The sequence below is a fragment of the Myotis nattereri genome, assembly GCF_964212035.1.
Source record: "Myotis nattereri genome assembly, chromosome: 8".
In the NCBI taxonomy this organism is placed as follows: domain Eukaryota; kingdom Metazoa; phylum Chordata; class Mammalia; order Chiroptera; family Vespertilionidae; genus Myotis; species Myotis nattereri.
In genome coordinates, this window is record NC_138083.1 from 68,398,036 (window position 1) to 68,416,094 (window position 18,059).

Here is an 18,059-nt window from a genome sequence, read left to right on the forward strand (position 1 = left end):
TGTGGCCCCGCTGGCTCCCTGCAGGGGCTCCAGCCCGCAGGCCTCTGAACATCTCGTTCCTCTCTGGGAATGCCCTCCCTCTGATATCCACTTGGCTCACTTCTCTTCCTCCTCCCACTTTAATCAGATGTCACCTCGCAGGGAGGCCTGCCTTGGCCACTAACTACACTTGCAACCTGCCCACCCCTAGAGTCCCCTCTGTTCCCATTCTCTGCTTTGTTTCCCCCCAAAGCTCTGCTCACTACCTGACAGCACATTACACTTAGGTGCTTACTGTCCCAGCCTGTGAGCCGAGTGAGGGGTGAGAGCCCTGTCTGCTCTGCTCACTGCGGGATCCCCAACGACAGTGGCCGGCACCTGGGCACACAGTAGGTGCTCAGCTAATGGAGCTTACACTGTAGGTGGAGGATCTGCCATTAAGCCACTGAGTACATAGATAATCCTCTCATGACAAGTGAGGAAAATGTCCTGAAGAAAGAATAAGGACCGTGGGGGGTGCGGAAGAGGGAGTCACAGGCAGAGCTGATCTAGCTGGAAGGGCAGAGGGGGAGCCGGCCTGAGAACTCTTCACGCAGGAAGGACTGCTGGGCTGAGACCTGAAAGATGAAGGGGGGGGGGACGGGGGGCGGGGAAGGAGCCTTCCAGGTGGAGGGAGCAGTGGATGCACAGGTTCTGAGCCCTCCTCTCCGGAGCCCCTCTCCCACACCCTCGGGGCCTTCCCTCTCCTTCTGCGGCTCAGCCTCTGAGACCCTAAACGTGGCTGCATTTCCTTGGAATTGGTTACCGGGGAAAGGGAGGAAACCAGGTCCCCAAGTTAAGCTCCGTGACATTAACAATCCACTTCCCAGGCCTCTGGGATGGGGGTGCAGGTCCCCGGGACGCTGTGGACAGGCCCAGACCCAGGCCTTGGGCAGCTGTTTCTTTTCCAAGAACAGAGCTGCAGCTACCAGAGCCCCCTGCCCCTCTCCTCTCGGGCCTGAGATCACAGATGCGGGGCTTTCCTTTTCATTAGCTTAATGCTGTCTTTATTAACTGGGAAGGGTTCCTGGAACATATGATCAGTAAGAATTAAATAAAAGACACACATGCACCAGCCCCCCACCAGCCTGCCCCGACAGAGCGTCTCCCGCTCGGAGCAGTTGTCCCAGAAACAATCCAGGGCTCCCAGGGCGGCGGCCGAAGGCACGGAGGGGGATTTGCAGGAGGAAATTGCTCAGGATGCTTCTGCGATGTGCAAATGGGAACAGGTCGCCCTGCAAAGAGCCGGGAGGGGGCCCAGGCAGCAGCAGGTGCGCACAGAGCCCGGAAAACCACGAAAGAGCCCAGGAGAGGAGCAAAAGCAGCTGCGAGGTGGAAGAAGTACCTTTTTCGCTCCCTGCTCCTCTTCGACCCCGTCACCAATCACGATGTAGACGGCTTTCCTGCCGAACCTCTGCATTATCCTCTCGAAGCAGCTCTCCTTCCCTGAAGAAGGAGTGGGAGGAGAGAAGCTCGTGAGGCACAGAGCTCGTGTGGCGAGTGAGGCGCCGGCTGAGCCTTTGCTGGGTGCACTGTCCTCCTAAGGGTCAAGTGTTCATCATCTCACCCTCCAGCAACCGAGGCTCACAATGCTGTCATCCCCATGTGACGGATGACAACCAGAGGCGCAGAGAGGTTCAGGGGCCTGCCCAGGGGACGCAGCAGAAGAGGCAGTACAGGGGTTTGCAGCCGCTCCGGAGCCTATGCAGCTGTCTGGGGTAGGAGTGACGGACCCATTTTCCAGATGTGGCTTGAGGAGTGAGGCGATTTGCCCAGGGTGCCCAGGCCCACCTGTGATGACCGCCTCCCCTATTCACCTTCTTCCCAGTGTCCCGGCAGCAGCATAAGTCCAGACACAATGGATTCACATCTTAGTTCACCCTAAGATTGTGCCAGCAAGTTTGGTAACCATAACAACAACAAAACAGCACTGATAACGAGTGGCTGCCACTCTCTGACTTCACTATAGACCAGGCTCTCTGCTAAGGCTCACCTACATCAGGCCTGCGCGGCCTCAGCGTGTGGCCATGTGACTTGCTTGGACCAATGGCATGTTAGGGACCTGCCATGGGAAGAGCGCGGCCCTGGTGGCTGCAGGCTCCACGATGAGGAGCAGACCGGAACCTGGAGTCAAGCCCGGCAGAACCACAGCTGACTCCCCAACCCGGAGTGAGAAATGAAAGCTGGTTGCTGTAAGCCACCCAGTGTCGGGATGTTTGTTATGCAGATGGTCAGAGCAGAACCTGACTTGAAAAGTATTATGGTTTTTAGGTTAGAATAGGGAGCTGGTGACCAAATTCCTGTCCTATCATCTCAACTTGGACTGTTGCAGTTCTTTGATCTTCAGGCTCCCCAAGTGGAAAACAGGAGTCGCTCTGCCACTTCTCTGACGGCATTTGATTCCTCTGACACAGGGGTCCAAGGCAGAATCTCTCATAGCCATTTGGGGCCTGACTTCCTATGGTTTCAAAATCTAAAGGCACTTCTATGTGATGTTCACATCTAGAATTTTAGTAAAGACAAAAATTGCTCTAAGAAAATGCTTCTAAAGTACTACAAATTCGTTTTTTTATCTCCAGAAAAAAAAACAAGGGTAAACATTTCTAATGAAAAACATCTTAACTAGATTATTTATTTATTTATTTATTATTATTATTTTTTTAAAATATATTTTATTGATTTTTTTACAGAGAGGAAGGGAGAGAGATAGAGAGTTAGAAACATCGATGAGAGAGAAACATCGATCAGCTGCCTCCTGCACATCTCCCACTGGAGATGTGCCCGAAACCCAGGTACATGCCCTTGACCGGAATCGAACCTGGGACCCTTCAGTCCGCAGGCCGACGCTCTATCCACTGAGCCAAACCGGTTTCGGCTAGATTATTTATTTTATTTTCCATCTCCATTTATCCCCTCCATGCCCTCTTCCACCTCTACCCCGATAGGTTTATTTTTGAATTATTTATATTGTATTTAGTTTTTTTGTGATATAAGAATAAAAAATCCCAGTTCCCCCACTCATAAAAAAAAAACAACCCCCAAGCAAACCAGTATTACTTGCTTTGATACTGTTAATTTTTAGTTACTAAATTCTCTTATCGCATAAAAGCTTTGAGCCTAAGGCTTGTTCTCTTTGTTAGTAAGGGAGATTACCAAGTGTTGGAGAGGTGTTAAAGCAGGTGAGCACTAAATGGAGACTCTCTCCTGAAAAGAGAATTAAAAACGCTTTTCTCTCTATGTGGTTCAAGGTTAAATTCAAGGTAATTTGATGATTGTATCACCTAAATGAAAATCCCCTTATGTACCATGCTGTGGTGGGAATGGCTTTCCTCAGTAATAAAATTCCATGAGTACTACCTGTGCTCACAGTCACTTAGCTATGGACTACATTTCCCAGCCTCCCTTGCAACTCGGTGCAGCCATGGGACTAAAGTGAGAAGTAACTTGCACTCCTTCTGAATCTTGGCTTTAAAATATTGGACGGGCATTGCACCTTCCCCTTTTCCACCTTTGCATAAACTGGCATGTCGACGTGGCAGGACCCTGATCTGACCACATACGTGAGGATAAAGCCGTAAGGGAGGGTGGAAAATAAAATGGGAAGAACCTGGGTTCTGGGTGAGTATAAGGAGAGAGAGGTCACCCACCAACCTGGATCACTGCCCTCTGGTCGGTGGACCTGGGAGGGAGAAATCAGCTTTGACGCTGATGGAAGCCTTTTATTTGGGGTGTTTGTTAGAGCAGGTTTGCAGTTACCCTAACTATGGAAAACTATTCCTAACCAACTTCCCTAGAAGCAGAGCTTAAAGCTAGTGGGTGGTAAGGGCTGTTTTGGGGACCTGAGCCATGCCCTTGGACAGGTTCTGGAACATCACTAGTGCCGTCTTCCTTGAACTTTTCCTGCCTGGGACGCAACGCTAACCCCGCCCGCATCGCCTGAGGGCAGGGCCCGCCTCACCTGTCTTGGTTGCACTGTAGATATTCTCGATTGGAAACACGGAGCCCAGTCCGTACAGCAGGACTTTGGCCAGGGCGGGGATTAGTTGAGTGGTGGTGACCAGCACGTTGACACAGTTGGGCCTGAGGACAAGGGAGACTGTAGATCAGAACTCCAGGGGACCACAAGGCCAGGCCCTCAGAAGTCAGGGCAGCTGCTTGCTCAGCCGCGGCACAGGGGTCCACGGTGAACTCAGCTTTATCAAATGCCTGGAAAGTGCCAGTGAGAATCTGGAGAGTCCTATTCCCCCAAGTGTGGAAATGGGAGAAAGGAAAACCAGGGCTCCCACTTACCGGGAATGGATGAGGTTCAGTGCCTTCAGGGAGTGGGTCAGCCAGAGGTCGGTCAGAGCTTCCAGCTCAGCCCTGAGCTGCAGCCAGGTCTCTCTTTTGGGAGCGCCTATCAAGCCTGGACACAGGAAAGGAAGATGGGGTAGCTGTCATTTTAGAAAGGCCTGGGAGGGGGTAGGCCGAGGGAAGGGGAGCCTAGCTACCTTGAGGTTTCAAATCAGATGACCCCCAAAGCCAGCTGCAGTCCAGTAATCTTAATCTTATTCTGGGATTGACTGATTGACCCATTCATCCATCCATCCAACAAAAACTCAAGAAGTGCCTTCTGCATGGCCAATATCGTGACAGGCACAGACCATACAGGGCAAACAAAGCATCCCAGCTATAGAGCTTGCACTGTTACAGTGGAGACAAAAGTTAATAAATAAATAAAAGACTAACATTTATTGAGTGCTTACTGTATGCAGGGCCCTCTGCTTTTAACATGACATTTCATTTTATTGTTACATGGACCCTAGAAGCAGACACTTTTTGTTTTTTAACACTGAGATATAACATTAGGTTAGCGGCTAACTGTGAGCCAGTTAAAGAAATAGGTTTTGTGGGGCTTTGTGGCTGGCTCACAGTAGAGAGGAAATAATGGAGACAGGCAGCTGACCACGAGTCCATACAGTGCTTCTAAACCTGACTGTCATCTCTCAGCCATTAGTGTCCTTAGATAGTGTGCAGACTCAACAGCCCATGGCCCTGCCCCACTGCCCTGATGTCCTTCCATGCCAGCCGAGTGGCCTCCTCACTGTCCTTGGAACACCAAGCATGTTCCTGCCTCAGGACCCTGACACACCTCATTTCTGACCCTGAACCACTCTTCTTCTTCTTTTTTTTTTTTAAATATTTTATTGATTTCTTACAGAGAAGAAGGGAGAGGGACAGAGAGTTAGAAACATCGATGAGAGAGAAACATCTATCAGCTGCCTCCTTCACACCCACTACTGGGGATGTGCCTGCAACCAAGGTACATGCCCTTGACTGGAATTGAACCTGGGAACCTTCAGTCTGCAGGCCAACGCTCTATCCACTGAGCCAAACCAGTTAGGGCTGAACCACCCTTCTTATCTTTTTCGTTTTTTAATCCTCACCTGAGGACATGCTTAGAGAGAGAGGGAGGGAGGGAGGGAGGGAGAGGTGAGACTAGGGATAGAATCCACAAGCTTTCAGTGCACTGGATGATGCTCAACCAACTGAGCCACGTTGGCTGGGCCCACCCGTCTTATCTGACCTCGCCCCTTTGCCTGGCTAAATCCTTCACACTCATCGTAAATGTCATTAATTCTGGAAGGCCTATTCTGGTCAGTTCCTTCTATTTTATGCTCTCCCAACACACTGTACCTCTTCTTCTCACAACCGTAACTTAAAGTGTATCTGTGTGATTACTGTGTGGCGTCTGCCTCGGCCATTGGATGGCTGGCCTATGAGGGCAGGAACCAAGTCGGTCTTGTTTACGCCACAGTACTAGCCCTACAGCCGGGGCTAGCAAGGCTGGTGAGGAATCGGTTTGTGTTGGAGAAAGAGTGAATTCACTGGGACAAGGTGCAGCCTCGTGCCTGTCCTATTTAGACATCATCATCTCCACGCAGAAGAACCTCCCCGTGGCCTACAAGGCCCTGTGCCATCCGGGCACTGGCCTCTCTCATCCCTTCCCTGACCACATGCCCCCTCACGGCAGCCACACTGGCTTCTTTTTTTCCTGAAAAGCACCAAGTTCTATTGTTCTTGGGGCTTTTCGTTTGCTATTTGTGGTAGACATGGCTAACTGCCTTCTACTAGCCATTTCTCTCTTCAATAATTAATACAATAACACTATGAAGATCTCATTAGTAATAAGAATGATGATTTTTTAGCTAAGTACCTGGCTGCCAAGCTAGAAGGCTACATTCCTCAGTCTCCATTGCAGCCTCAGCAGGCTAGTTCTGTGATGCAGAATCAGCTTGGAGGTGGGGGAGGAGGCAGCAGAGACTGCACTGGGGAGAGAGGGAGGGGCTGCCCCCTGGCATCCTGCCAGCCCTGAGCTCCTGGCCTGTTGACATGTCGGGTAATTTCCCCTCCGTTTATGGGAAAGCACAGCAGCCTGACAGAAACCCTGGGTATTTCCTGGGGCTTAACCTGGATGGGGAGCAGATGGCCTCCGCTGGCTGACTCCATCCCTGTCTCTCCACCCAAGCTCCCTTCCTCCCCCCCTTCTCCTTGTAGGGCTGGGTGAACGAGCAGGGCTGACCCTGTAGCTCCCTGCTTCACTCCTATAGTCAATAGACGGGTGTGAGGGGCCACGAGTGTGGGTGAGGTGGTGGAGCCGCTGGCCCCAGCTGTGTGATGCTGGGCAGGTAACTTAACCTCTCTGATCTCAGTTTCCACCCTCACACAACATTGATGATGAAACCACTTAACTTATAGGGATGTTGTGAAGAGCAAATAAACTGTTAGGCGAAAAGCCCTCAAAACAAAGTCTGGCATAGAGTAAGTGCTCAACAAACGTTAGTTACTCCCAGGACTGCATTCGGCTGCAGCCACAGGCGAGACAGAAAGTCCTGAAGAGCTGACAGTCCCTCTGGGAAAGTGGAAGACACAGGAGATCCCGAAAAACTCCCAAGCAAAACTGGAAGGAACTAGTGATAAATGCTACCATTTGTTATTGAGTGCCTGCTGTATACCAGACACGGAGACATGCCTTTTATATGCAGTAACAACAAACCTCTCCATAACCCAGGGAAGCAGAATTCTTTTCAGCCCCATTTCATAGACTTGGAAACCAAGGCTCAGAGAGATTGACATAGAAGTGCCACACTGGGATTGGACATGGATTCTATCTGGTTTGAGACCCTCTGGGTGGAGGAGGGAGCCCTCGGAGCTTCGGGGACACGTGTATATGGTAGACGCTATTAGCTTTTCCCTTTATGGGCCAGTAGCTGGTTCCAGATATTGGGACAATCAAGACACTCCAAATGCCTCCAGGAGATACCATCTCGTTAAGATCCACTGACAGAGGGTGGTGATCTAGGGCCTGGGGATTGTGAGCTACCTGCCCCCAGCCCCTCCCCGACGGCTTGTCCAGTGCGATAAAGCACCGCTCTCCTGCTCCGAAGCCGGCAGCCTTCACCTCTGCGGCACATTAGAGTCACCAGGGGATTTTATGCATCCCGATGCCGGGCTGCAGGCAGACCGAGGAAATCAGATCAGACATCCCTCAGGTGGTGCCAATAGGAGCCAGGTTCGAGAACCAGTGGCGTCCTGGCACCTAACAAGCACCCAGGTGATGCTCAGGCGGCTGGTCCATGGACCACAATCTGAGCAGCAGGGCTGAAACCCCAAACTGGAACGAGCGTCAGAATCACCTGGAGGGGGTGACACACACCGATGGCCGGGCCCACCCCAGAGCTTCCGGCTCCGCAGGTCTGTGCGGGGCCAGAGACCTGCATTTCTAGCACCTCCAGGCGATGCCCACGCTGCTGCCCGGGAACCACACTTTGAGAAACAGTGGCTGTGAGTGAGGCGTGGGGTGGGTTCTGTAACCTTGGGCAAGATGCTTCCTCTACTCCTCAGCTTCCTCCCCTCACAGTGACGGTGATGACACACTAGCGCCCCCTCCCGGGGCAGCATGAGGATGGCACCGAGCGAGGGGATGTCCGCAACCCTCTCAGAGCAGTGCCTGGCACAGAGCGGGCGACATGAGCGACGATGACCATCCTCGGTGCGTCTCCCTTGGTGGGGTGTGGCTGGAGCACCGACAGGCCCGTGACCACGGTGGACGGCCCTCTTCTGGCCCACTCACCGCCCACGTTGTTCTTGTAGGTGTTGTACATCTCCTTGACCCGCCGGTAGCGGAAGGCCAGCTTCCTCATCCAGTCCACGCCGCCGTGGACGCCGGAGCCCAGGCACAGGTTGGCTCCCGGGGCCGAGCTGTGGAAGCCATCGGCCGAGAAGTTGTACGTGCTGGGGAGGGAGAGGGGCAGGAGAGGGAGAAGAGACAGTGTTAATGTGGGAGGGGGGCCCTTGGAACCGTGGGTGGGGCTCAGGGCCCACAGCCCCCCGAGTGTGTGAGGTGCCATGTGCGTGTACGTCTGTCTGGGAGCAGCAGGACCAGTGTTACCAGCTTCCCCATAGAATCGGGGCGCCTTTTGCTCTTGTCTAATCAGCACCCGTTTCCCTTTCTTTGGTGGGAAATAAGATGTCTATTTTCTTTTTGGGGGACTAGCCCTCCCCTGTATGCAGTGGCCACACTAGGGAAAGCCCGTCTTTCTCCCTTTAGAATTTCTGGATGAAAAAAAAAGGTTGGATTTGGTTCATCCCGACAGAAGAGTCCATAAGAAAACCGGTTCCCACTACTGTGCTCCCCAAATCCGCCCTGCTCCCCCTCCCTTCTCAGGCCAGCCTGCTGCCCCTGCCCCCCTTCTGTGAGCACCTCCGTATCCTGCCACAGAAATTCCCTATTTTAATCTGTTTACTTGTTCCCGGAGGCAGAGTGGATTGCTGGCGCTTGGCAGGTAGAACCCCTGCCCCGAATGCGGCTGCTGGGCCAAGGCGTTCCACGTGCGGAGACTGGGGCCAGTCAGAGCCGCACACAGAATTAACCGGAGTGGCCACTGGGAGCCAGGGGGACAGTGGGGCGGTTCCCACCCACGCAGCCACAGCGTGAGCGTGGGAACCCCAGCTCTCCAGGGAGCACAGCTTTCCTTCCCCACCAGAAGCTTTGGGAGTAAACCACGGAGTAGCGCGCTCGCTTTAATGCTGCGGGGGGGGGGGGGGTGGTGGGGGGAGAACCCCCTTGGGTCGTGAGGAACCAGACAGCACAGCAGGAGACAGCGTTCAGAGGAGCACTGCTCTAAATTCCAAGCCGGCTACAGGGGAAACTTAAAAAAAACGGAACCCTGAGGAGCGGGCCTAAGCTGGCAGTCAGACATCCTTAGTGCTGCCATGGAGGCGGAAGAGGCTCCCGCCACTGCTGCTGTGCTCCTGGCTTCTGGCTGAGTGGTGCTCCCCCTGTGGGAGCGCACTGACCACCATGGGGCAGCTCTGGTGTTGAGCGTCTGCCCTCTGGTGGTCAGTGCACACCATAGCAACTGGTCATTCCGCCGTTCGGTTGATTTGCATATTAGCCTTTTATTATATAGGATTAGCCTTTTATTATATAGGACTAGAGGCCTGGTGCACGGGATTTGTGCACTGGTGGGGGACGTGGCCTGTGGGGATCGGCCAGCTGTGGGAGTGCCGCTCATCCCAGTCAGCCGAGTGGCTGTGGACCTGCCCGCTGAGCGGCTGCTCCTGCTGTGGGAGTGCTGCTCATCCCGGTCAGCTGAGCGGCGCTCCCACTGTGGGAGTGCACTGACCACCAGGGGGCAGCTCCTGCATTGAGCGTCTGCCCCCTGGTGGTCAGTGCACATCATAGCGACTGGTCGACCCATTGTTCTGGTCGTTCTGCCATTCGGTCGCTGGGCTTTTATTATATAGGATAATATATGTATGCTAAAGAATGCAATACAACTTTAGAAGAATATATACCAAACTCTTTTTTAAAAAAAGTGTTTTTTTATTGATTTCAGAGAGAAAGGGAGAGGGAGAGAGATAGAAATATCAATGATGAGAATCATTGATCGGCTGCCTCCTGCACGCCCCTTACTGGGGATCAAGCTCACAACCCAGGCATGTGCCCTGACCAGGAATTGAACCAGGACTCTTAGGTCTGCAGGCCGAAGCTCTATCCACTGAGCCAAACTGGCTAGGACAGTGATGGCGAACCTTTTGAGCTCGGCGTATCAGTATTTTGAAAAACCCTAACTTAACTCTGGTGCCATGTCACATATAGAAATTTTTTGATATTTGCAACCATAGTAAAACAAAGACTTATATTTTTGATATTTATTTTATATATTTAAATGCCATTTAACAAAGAAAAATCAACCAAAAAAATGAGTTCGCGTGTCACCTCTGACACGCGTGTCATGGGTTCGCCATCACTGGGCTAGGACTATACCAAACTCTTAATGGTGGTGATTCTGGGAGGCAAGGTCAGGAGCAGTTGAATTAAAGAAAAAAGGTATTTATTTATTTATTTATTTATTTATGAGAGAGAGGAAGGGAAAGGGAGAGGGGGAGAGGGAGAGAGGGGGAGAGGGAGAGAGGGGGAGAGGGGGAGAGAGAGTGAAGGAGAGAGGGAGAGAGGGCGAGAGAGAGAAGTCAACAAAAGAGAACCACTGATAGGCTGCCTACTGCACACCCACTACTGGCATGTCCCTAGACCTGGAACCAGACCTCTCGGTGCATGGGACAATGCTCAACCAACTGAGCCACACTGGCCACAGCTGAATTTTTTTTTAATATGCATGTATTACTTTAGTAAACAGGAAATAGAGAGAGAAACATAAGTAGGCGCACAGAGAATTTGTGGAAATCTCAGCCTCAGTGACGAGGGGATGTGGAGGAGGCTCCAGGGTGCGGGTGCGATTTCTGGGCGCAGAGAAACACAGGTCCCAGTTCTGGCTGGAAGCAGGAGTGTCTTATTCGGATAACCAGCCCGCACACCCCCCCCCCCCCCCGCCCGCCTCTCCACTTCCTAGTGAAAGGCCAGTGCGATGACCAATCCAAAGGGGCATAGTGGACTCCCCTCCACCCATTCCTACCTTAAATCTTGGCCATTGTCATCGGATGAGACATCATCAACGTGGATCTGGTCACAATCCTATGGAGAATTTGGCAAGAAGAGGAAAAGAGGGAGAAATGTGACTGGTTAGTTAGATGCCACCTTTAAGAACTGGTTTCATAAAGGAGGGGTAGGATGAGCACTGGACTGGGAGTAGAGCCCTGAATTCTAGTCTGAGCTTTGCCCCTAAAGGTCGATGACCTTGGGCAAAGTATCATTCCTCTTTTACCTTTGGTTTCCTTATAAACAATGGGTTATAAGGATATAATTTATCATGCAAACCAAGATAGTTCTGCAAGTAAAAGGGACTGCTCTTAATATTACACTGGGAGGACAGGCCCACAGTGGGACCACCCCGTCCACCCCCAGGTACACCAGGACATATGGCGGAAACCTTCGCTTCGTTCCAGGTGTTTCCTCTGCTTGGAATTCTCTCCCACCTTCACCTACTGAGTGAGCCGTGTATTCATCTAGCGCTAGCTTCTGGATGTGGCCCCTTCCCAAGTCCCCTCGGCGTCCCATGACCTGTGATCACTGCCTATTGAGCACCTGCTACATGCCAGGCACTATTCCAAGGGCTTGCCATTCAATAGACTCCAAGGACATGCTGCTTTCGACCACCTGTTAGTCTCTCAGTTCCCTTGGGGAAACAGCTTATCAAATGTGGGTTAAGACCACAGGGAGGGGAATGATGAAGGTAGGCACATAATCCAGGCTCAACCAATCAAAGGGACCTGGCATCCCTCTGGTCGAAGTGATTGCTTCGGGGAGAGCATGCGGTCTAAGCTGGACCAATGGGAATGAGCCCTGGGACTCTGGCCGGGGCTTCTGGAAGAGGTGCTCTCTGGGAGCTGGAGGGAGGGTCACATGGTTTGGTCTCCTGGATCCAGCCATAACGGAAACCAGGCCGCCTGGACCATGGTCGGCTGAATAAAGTTCCCCCCAAAGATGTCCACGTTCTAATCCCTGAAAACTGAGATGGCAAAAGGGACTTGGCAGATGTGACTAAGTTAAGGATTTGAGGTGGGGCGATTATCTGGATTCTCCAGGTGGCCCCAAATGTAATCACAAGGCCCTGTAAATACGAGGCAGAGGGATAGCTGATGACAGAGAGGATAAGGAGGTTGGAGTGGTGCCCTTTGGAGATGGAGGAAGAGGCCAGAAGCCAAGAAATACAAGAAGAAGCCGAAGAGGCCCAGGACAGACTTCCCCGCAGAGCTCCAGGAGAAGCCACCCCGCTGACACCTGCAGCCCAGTGAGACCCACGCTGGCCCCTGGCTTCCAGAACCGTAAGAGAATACATGCGTGTTGTTTTAAGCCACTAAGTGTGCGGTAATTTGTTACAGCAGCCACGGGAAACTGATACCTTTTCAGTTTAAGCTAGAGGGGTTGGGTTTCTGTCACTTTGCAACCAGGAGTTAAGAGCGATGCACCCCACAGAAGCTACAGGCAATACACGCCAATCCTGCCAACTCCACCTCCATCAGGGAGCGCATCTGGATATGCTGATGCGGCAAAACCTGTGAGCCCGCTGTGCCAGCCGTTAGAGCTCAGGCTCCAGAGTCTTACCGCCTGGGTTTGGGTCCTGGACCCAACCACGACCCAGCTGTGTGACCTCGAGCAACCGGAGGTCGGGCTGGTACATGGAGGTAACCATGGGACCTTTGTCACAGGGTTGACGGGAGGAAAAGTGAGATGCCTGGTGCGCAGTAGGTGGTACATAAATGTGGGTTCTTCTTATTGCAAAGAACACTGTGGACAGTAAATGGCGGTCCCAGTTGTGAAACTCTTTGGGGAGTGCTGGAAAAACTGGGGGGACAGCGAGGGACCCCTCTGGAGCAAGCAGATAACTGGCCTACAGCTAAAACCTCTCCTGCTCATTATTTCATATTTCCTTTCTTTCCATTCATGTTTGGTGGTCTCAGGTATAATTTAGTAGTCCCTCCCCAAAGTAGCTGAGTTCTATGGTGCACCCCAAAGTTAAAAAAATCTCACTGTCATGTGAATATTGTAGCAATTAGCCACATGTGGTTATCTATAGTTATATTTAAATTAACTAAAATGAAATAAACTTCATAATTCAGTTCCTCAATTCAATGTTTCTTTCTTTTATTTTTTCTCCCCTTATTCCGATTTCAAGTGCTCAGTAGCCACATGGAGCTGGCGGCTACCATGGGGGTTGGTGCAGGTATTCCCATCACCACAGGAAATTCTATTGGGATATTGAGGGGTAAAACAACTAGGCTGACAACTTACCTTCTATGCTGGTAAATTCAATGAGGGGAGAGCTTACAAGCCGGCCGGAGACACAGCTTATTTAGCCACAGTGCACTTAACATTTGTTTCTGGAAACCATGACCAGGGTGTAAACCCAGGGAGTCTCCGTGTCTCTGGCTCTGCCTCAGATTTTCAGCTACTCTGAGAATTGACAAGCCCCGGCAACGTAGGGCTTGCATTCCCATATCCTGACAGTCGGTGGCTGGGACATCAGTTCCCCAGTGTCTCCTGGGTTCTCTTCATTTTATGTCGCCTGGTCACTTGGCCTCTGAGGGCATCCGAGTTTGAGACCTCTGATCACAGCCATCGGACAGTGATGGAAGGGTCTTAGGACCAGTGCTCCTGGCATAGTAATGAAAACTGTATTTAAAAGCCAACGCAGACTTGCCAGAGCACAGAGAAAATGAAATGAATAGCGGATTACCCCCCAGCCCTTTGCTTTGCCTGAAATTGGAAAAACACCTCCCTCTGCCCTCCAGTCCTTTGCTCAGGCTCAAAAGCTGCTCTGGGGGTCACAGGCTCCGGCCCCCTGGGCAGGGCTCCCTGCTCTTTCCCTGATGTCAGGGGAAAGGTATGTGGGAGGCTCTGGTTTTCTCATTTGCAAGGGGATTGTTGGGGGCGCTAGAGTGTGACAACAGTAGCGATCACATTTCGGACTTGGTAAAATACCATGACGCTCAGCGAGACACTACCTCATACTCCACCAGCTGACCTGGATTGAGTTACCTGCAGTGGGGGAGGGGGACAACGCGAGGATGTAAGGACGGTGCCGAGCTCTTGGGGAAGGGGGTCCTATGCCTCTCAACCCTGCTAATGGCTTCCCTGGGTCAAAGTGTGAGTACCCTGGGGGGTCTGAGCGGAACCAGCTGGCGAAGACAGAGGCAGGGACCCAGGGGGACACGGGTGAGGCACCGTGCAGTCCTGGCCTCCAAGAATTCGCGCTTTCTGCCTCAGAGAGACACCCGCCAAGAGCCTGTGCACGGATGCCCATCACCCCAGTGAGAAGCTGGAAAACACCCGAAGTTCCGCGAGTGGATCACAGCTAAATGAAATATGGTCCATCCATTCAGCAGAGTCCCACCCAGCAGTTCAGAAGGATGAGGTGGGTTTTCACGTTAGCACATGGAATTATTTCCAGGACACCCTATAGTGTGAGAAAAGCCGGCTGGAGAACGTAACCGCCTTGGAACAGGACCTACCGCAGAGGGTGTCGTAAGGGTTCAATGAGCCATACAGGTAAAGCACTTTGGGAAGTGCCTCTCCCACGGAAAATGCCACATATGTGCTTGGAAAAATTATTGCTGTTATCACTTTTTTTGCATTCCATAGGCCCAAACTCTGTGCCTGGTACCGTCCTGGTCAAATGAAATCGAGGTCACCACCGAGAGAGGCTCACGGATGGCCATCCTGCCAACACGGCCATTTAGAAGCAAAGCAGCTCACTCTCCGTGCATGCTCTGCACTCCTGCACCTCAGGGAGCCAGGCAGCCTAGGGCGGGGGGCAGACACGCTCAGGTGTCCATGACCTAGACGTGTGGTGCCCTTGGCGTTCAAATGCCCCTCCCTGGGCTCCAATCCCTGCCCTGCGTTTTCTAGGTGTATCATCTCGGGCCACTTGCTTAATACCTTTGAATCTTCAGTTGTTGTTTTAAGCAAACTCTTAATGTTAAATAGTTTTAGATTTACAGAAAAGTTGTGAATATACTATAGAGAGGTCCCAGATATCCAAGCCCAGTTACCCTCATTGTTAATATCGGATAGTCATAGTCACAACTAATAAATACCTATCGCTATATCATTATTAACTAATGCCAGTTCTTTACCCGTTGTTTTCCCACTAATGTCCTTTTTCCTCTTCTAGGATCCCAGCCAGGGAACCCCATTACATCTTGTCATCTTGTCTCTTTAAGTTCCTCTGAGATGCGGTAGTTTCTCAGACTTTTTTCCTTGGTTTTGATGACAATCTCAAGGAGAAGTAGTCAGGAATTTTGTAGACTGTCTCTCAACTGGGACTTGTCTGATGTTTTTCTCGTGGTTGGGCTGGGGTTATGAGTTTCGGGAAGGAAGATCACGGAGGTGAAATGCCATTCTCATCACAGCATATCAGGGTACATGCTACACACACGACTTCTCGCTGTTGGTGTTGACCTTGCTCACCTGGCTCAGGAGTGTTGGGCAGGTCTCCCCACTGTGAAGTTATCCCCGCACCGTTCCACATTACACTCTTTGGAGGGAAGTCGCTATGCAAAGTGACTCCACCGTTAAGGGTGGAGGATCTCAATAAATTATCTGGAGTTTTTCTGTACGGAAGAGAAGTTTATTTCCCGCCATGTTTATGGGGTGTCTTCCCTGCCCCAGCCTTACAATTAGCCTTTTTTTTTTTTTAAGGATCCCTGGTTCTTTTTACTAGAAAATGGTATTAGAAACCAAGATCTGGGCGGTGGGTGTGCTTGCTGCTACAGGAGTGTCCTGGCTTCTGAGCCCTCTCTGGCCACAGAGCAAGGTCTCTAGTTTTGCTTTTTAAAAAAACTATGAAACATGGGGCCCTGGGAGTGTAGCTCAGTTGGTTAGAGCATCGTCCTGATATGCCAAGGTTGAAGGTTCTATCCCTAGTCAGGGCACCTACAAGAATCAACCAAAGGATGCAGAAACAGGTGCAACAACAAATCGATGTTTCTCTCTCTTCCCCCCCGCCCTCTAAAATAAATAAATAAACATGTAAAATTATGAAACAGGGTGAATGTATCCACTTCAGGTGTGTTACGAGGCATGTGGCAGGCCTACTAGCTGGTCCCAGTTAGGGTCCAGACCACTTTTCACCAGACGTCTGAGACGGAAGTGCAGACAGGCTCCAAGCGGAATCATGTTCAGAGTCACAGGGCACCAGAGGAGCTATCTGAGGGGTTGCAGGGACTGTGTATTCGTCATGTGCTCAAAGTCCTAAAGATTTAGGTTCAGGGCGACAGTGGTCTCATAAAATGCGTGGGAGAGGATTCAATTTTTTTCTTTGCTCTGTAGTTTGTTAAAGACGAGATTTATCCTTTCCTCCAGTGTTGGGTGGACGCATGTTTAAAACTAGCTGGTGCCTTTTTTTGGATTACATCCTTAACTACCATTTCAAATTCCTCATGATCACTGGTTTAATTTATTTTTAAATTCCCTCTTGAGTTAATTTTGGTAATTTATATCTTCCTGAAAAGTGTCCACTTCATCTAGGTTTTCAAACTCATTGGTTATAATATTGTACATGGTATTCTCATAATTTTAAAATAAGAATCTCCCCTGAATCTGTAGTGATGTCTAGCCTTTCATTCTGAATGTTGTTTATCACCCATCCCTTCCTTTTCTTCTCTCTTTTATTTCCTGTTCATGCTTGCCAAAGGCTTCACGACCTTCACAGTCTTTTTCAATGACCAGTTCTTATTCGTTTTCCTGTTTTTCTAATAAATGTAATTTAAGGCTGGACGTGTCTGTCTGGACCATCCTTTATCTGCATCCGCAGGTTTGGATATGCAGTGTGCTCATTGTTGCTCATTTCTGAACAGTAAGTTCAGTGACTAATATTTATCAAACAAACCCTTTTCTGATTAAGCTGGTGACAGCCAGGGTCTCCCCAGCCTGCCCTCCTGTGGTCCGATCCCATTACTTTTTGTCCTTGGCTGCCTGGAGACACAACTGCAGAAAGGAAATTGTTGACAAATTTGCTCGAGAAAAATGACCCTTGTCAGGGCCCAGATGGGCTCTCTGGCCATCCCGCCTTCGAGGCAAGTCTATTTTTAAGTGCGATTGCTTAATGCTGCTGCTCGGCTAGCCCGAGAGGGGCCTGCTCCCTGGAGGGGAACCGGGCCATCTTTCTTGTGTTGTCTAAATGTTTAACTTATCTTAAGAGCATTAAAGAGGCCGAGGGCCGCACTGCATTAATGGCCAGTTGGGCAGGACGCCTTGGAGCGCAGCTCAGCGCTGACACGGTGAAATATTACCCTCCCTGATAGCTCCTGCAGAACGGTAAATCACGCCGCCCAGACCCCAGCCACTCCGCGTCCCTCCAGAGTCCTTCCCAACGCTCGGCGCACGTGGAAACCTCCCCCTCCAGCCTGCCGCCTGCCTGGCCACCCCGGAACTGGACCAGAGGTGCCTCCTGCTGAACCCTTTCGGTTAATCTTGTTTCTTACGAAGGACTCTTTCCTTCCACTCACTCTGCTGATTCTCTGCTCCGCAGTGCATCTGAAAACTACCTCCCAAGGAGAGCAAATGCCTCAGCTTAGCAGTCAGCTCGGCCTGGGACCAAATCTGCACACGAGCTAGGTGACCCTGGGAAAACGACCTCTTTGGGCCGCAGTTTCCTCACCTTTAAAACAGAGATTAAAAAAATCTCCATGGCAGGGCTGTTGTGAGGATCAGTGAGAAAATGCATGTGTGATGCCTGGCACGGGGTAAGAGCTCAATACATGCCAGTGCTGGGCAAGTCAGCCTCTCGGTGCCTCAGTTTCCCCACCTCTGAAATGGGGACATATAGCAGTATTTACCTCCGGTGGCTGTTTGTAAAGGTTAAATGAATGCATGCAGGTGAGCTCTCAGTACATGTCAGCTGTGGTCGTGTTTGTTATCCCCTCTGTACCCTCCACTCAGCTCCAATGGCAGGCCACGTCCCCCTTTCTAGGAATGCCTTCAGATCTTTGCTCACCTTCAGGCTGGGGAGTGAGGGGCTTTCTCCGTTCAGTGTGGTTTTGGTGGTGGTTATTTGTGGGACTTTTGTTTTGCATATACAATGCGAAGATCTGCTGAC

At 51.1% G+C, this 18,059-nt stretch overlaps 1 protein-coding gene across 2 annotated transcripts in view; it reads right to left on the bottom strand.

Moving 5' to 3' along the window:
• The window catches only part of EYA2 (EYA transcriptional coactivator and phosphatase 2), a 209,133-nt gene that overhangs the window by 6,832 nt on the left and 184,242 nt on the right, over window positions 1-18,059 (bottom strand). For both annotated transcript variants that reach the window (XM_081096726.1, XM_081096725.1), the window contains exons 11-15: window positions 10,977-11,035; window positions 8,132-8,292; window positions 4,309-4,423; window positions 3,977-4,098; window positions 1,364-1,464 (exon numbers count right to left, since the gene is read on the bottom strand). In XM_081096726.1, coding sequence (XP_080952852.1) covers window positions 1,364-1,464; window positions 3,977-4,098; window positions 4,309-4,423; window positions 8,132-8,292; window positions 10,977-11,035 — 558 coding nt within the window. The remainder of the gene's footprint in view (window positions 1-1,363; window positions 1,465-3,976; window positions 4,099-4,308; window positions 4,424-8,131; window positions 8,293-10,976; window positions 11,036-18,059) is intronic.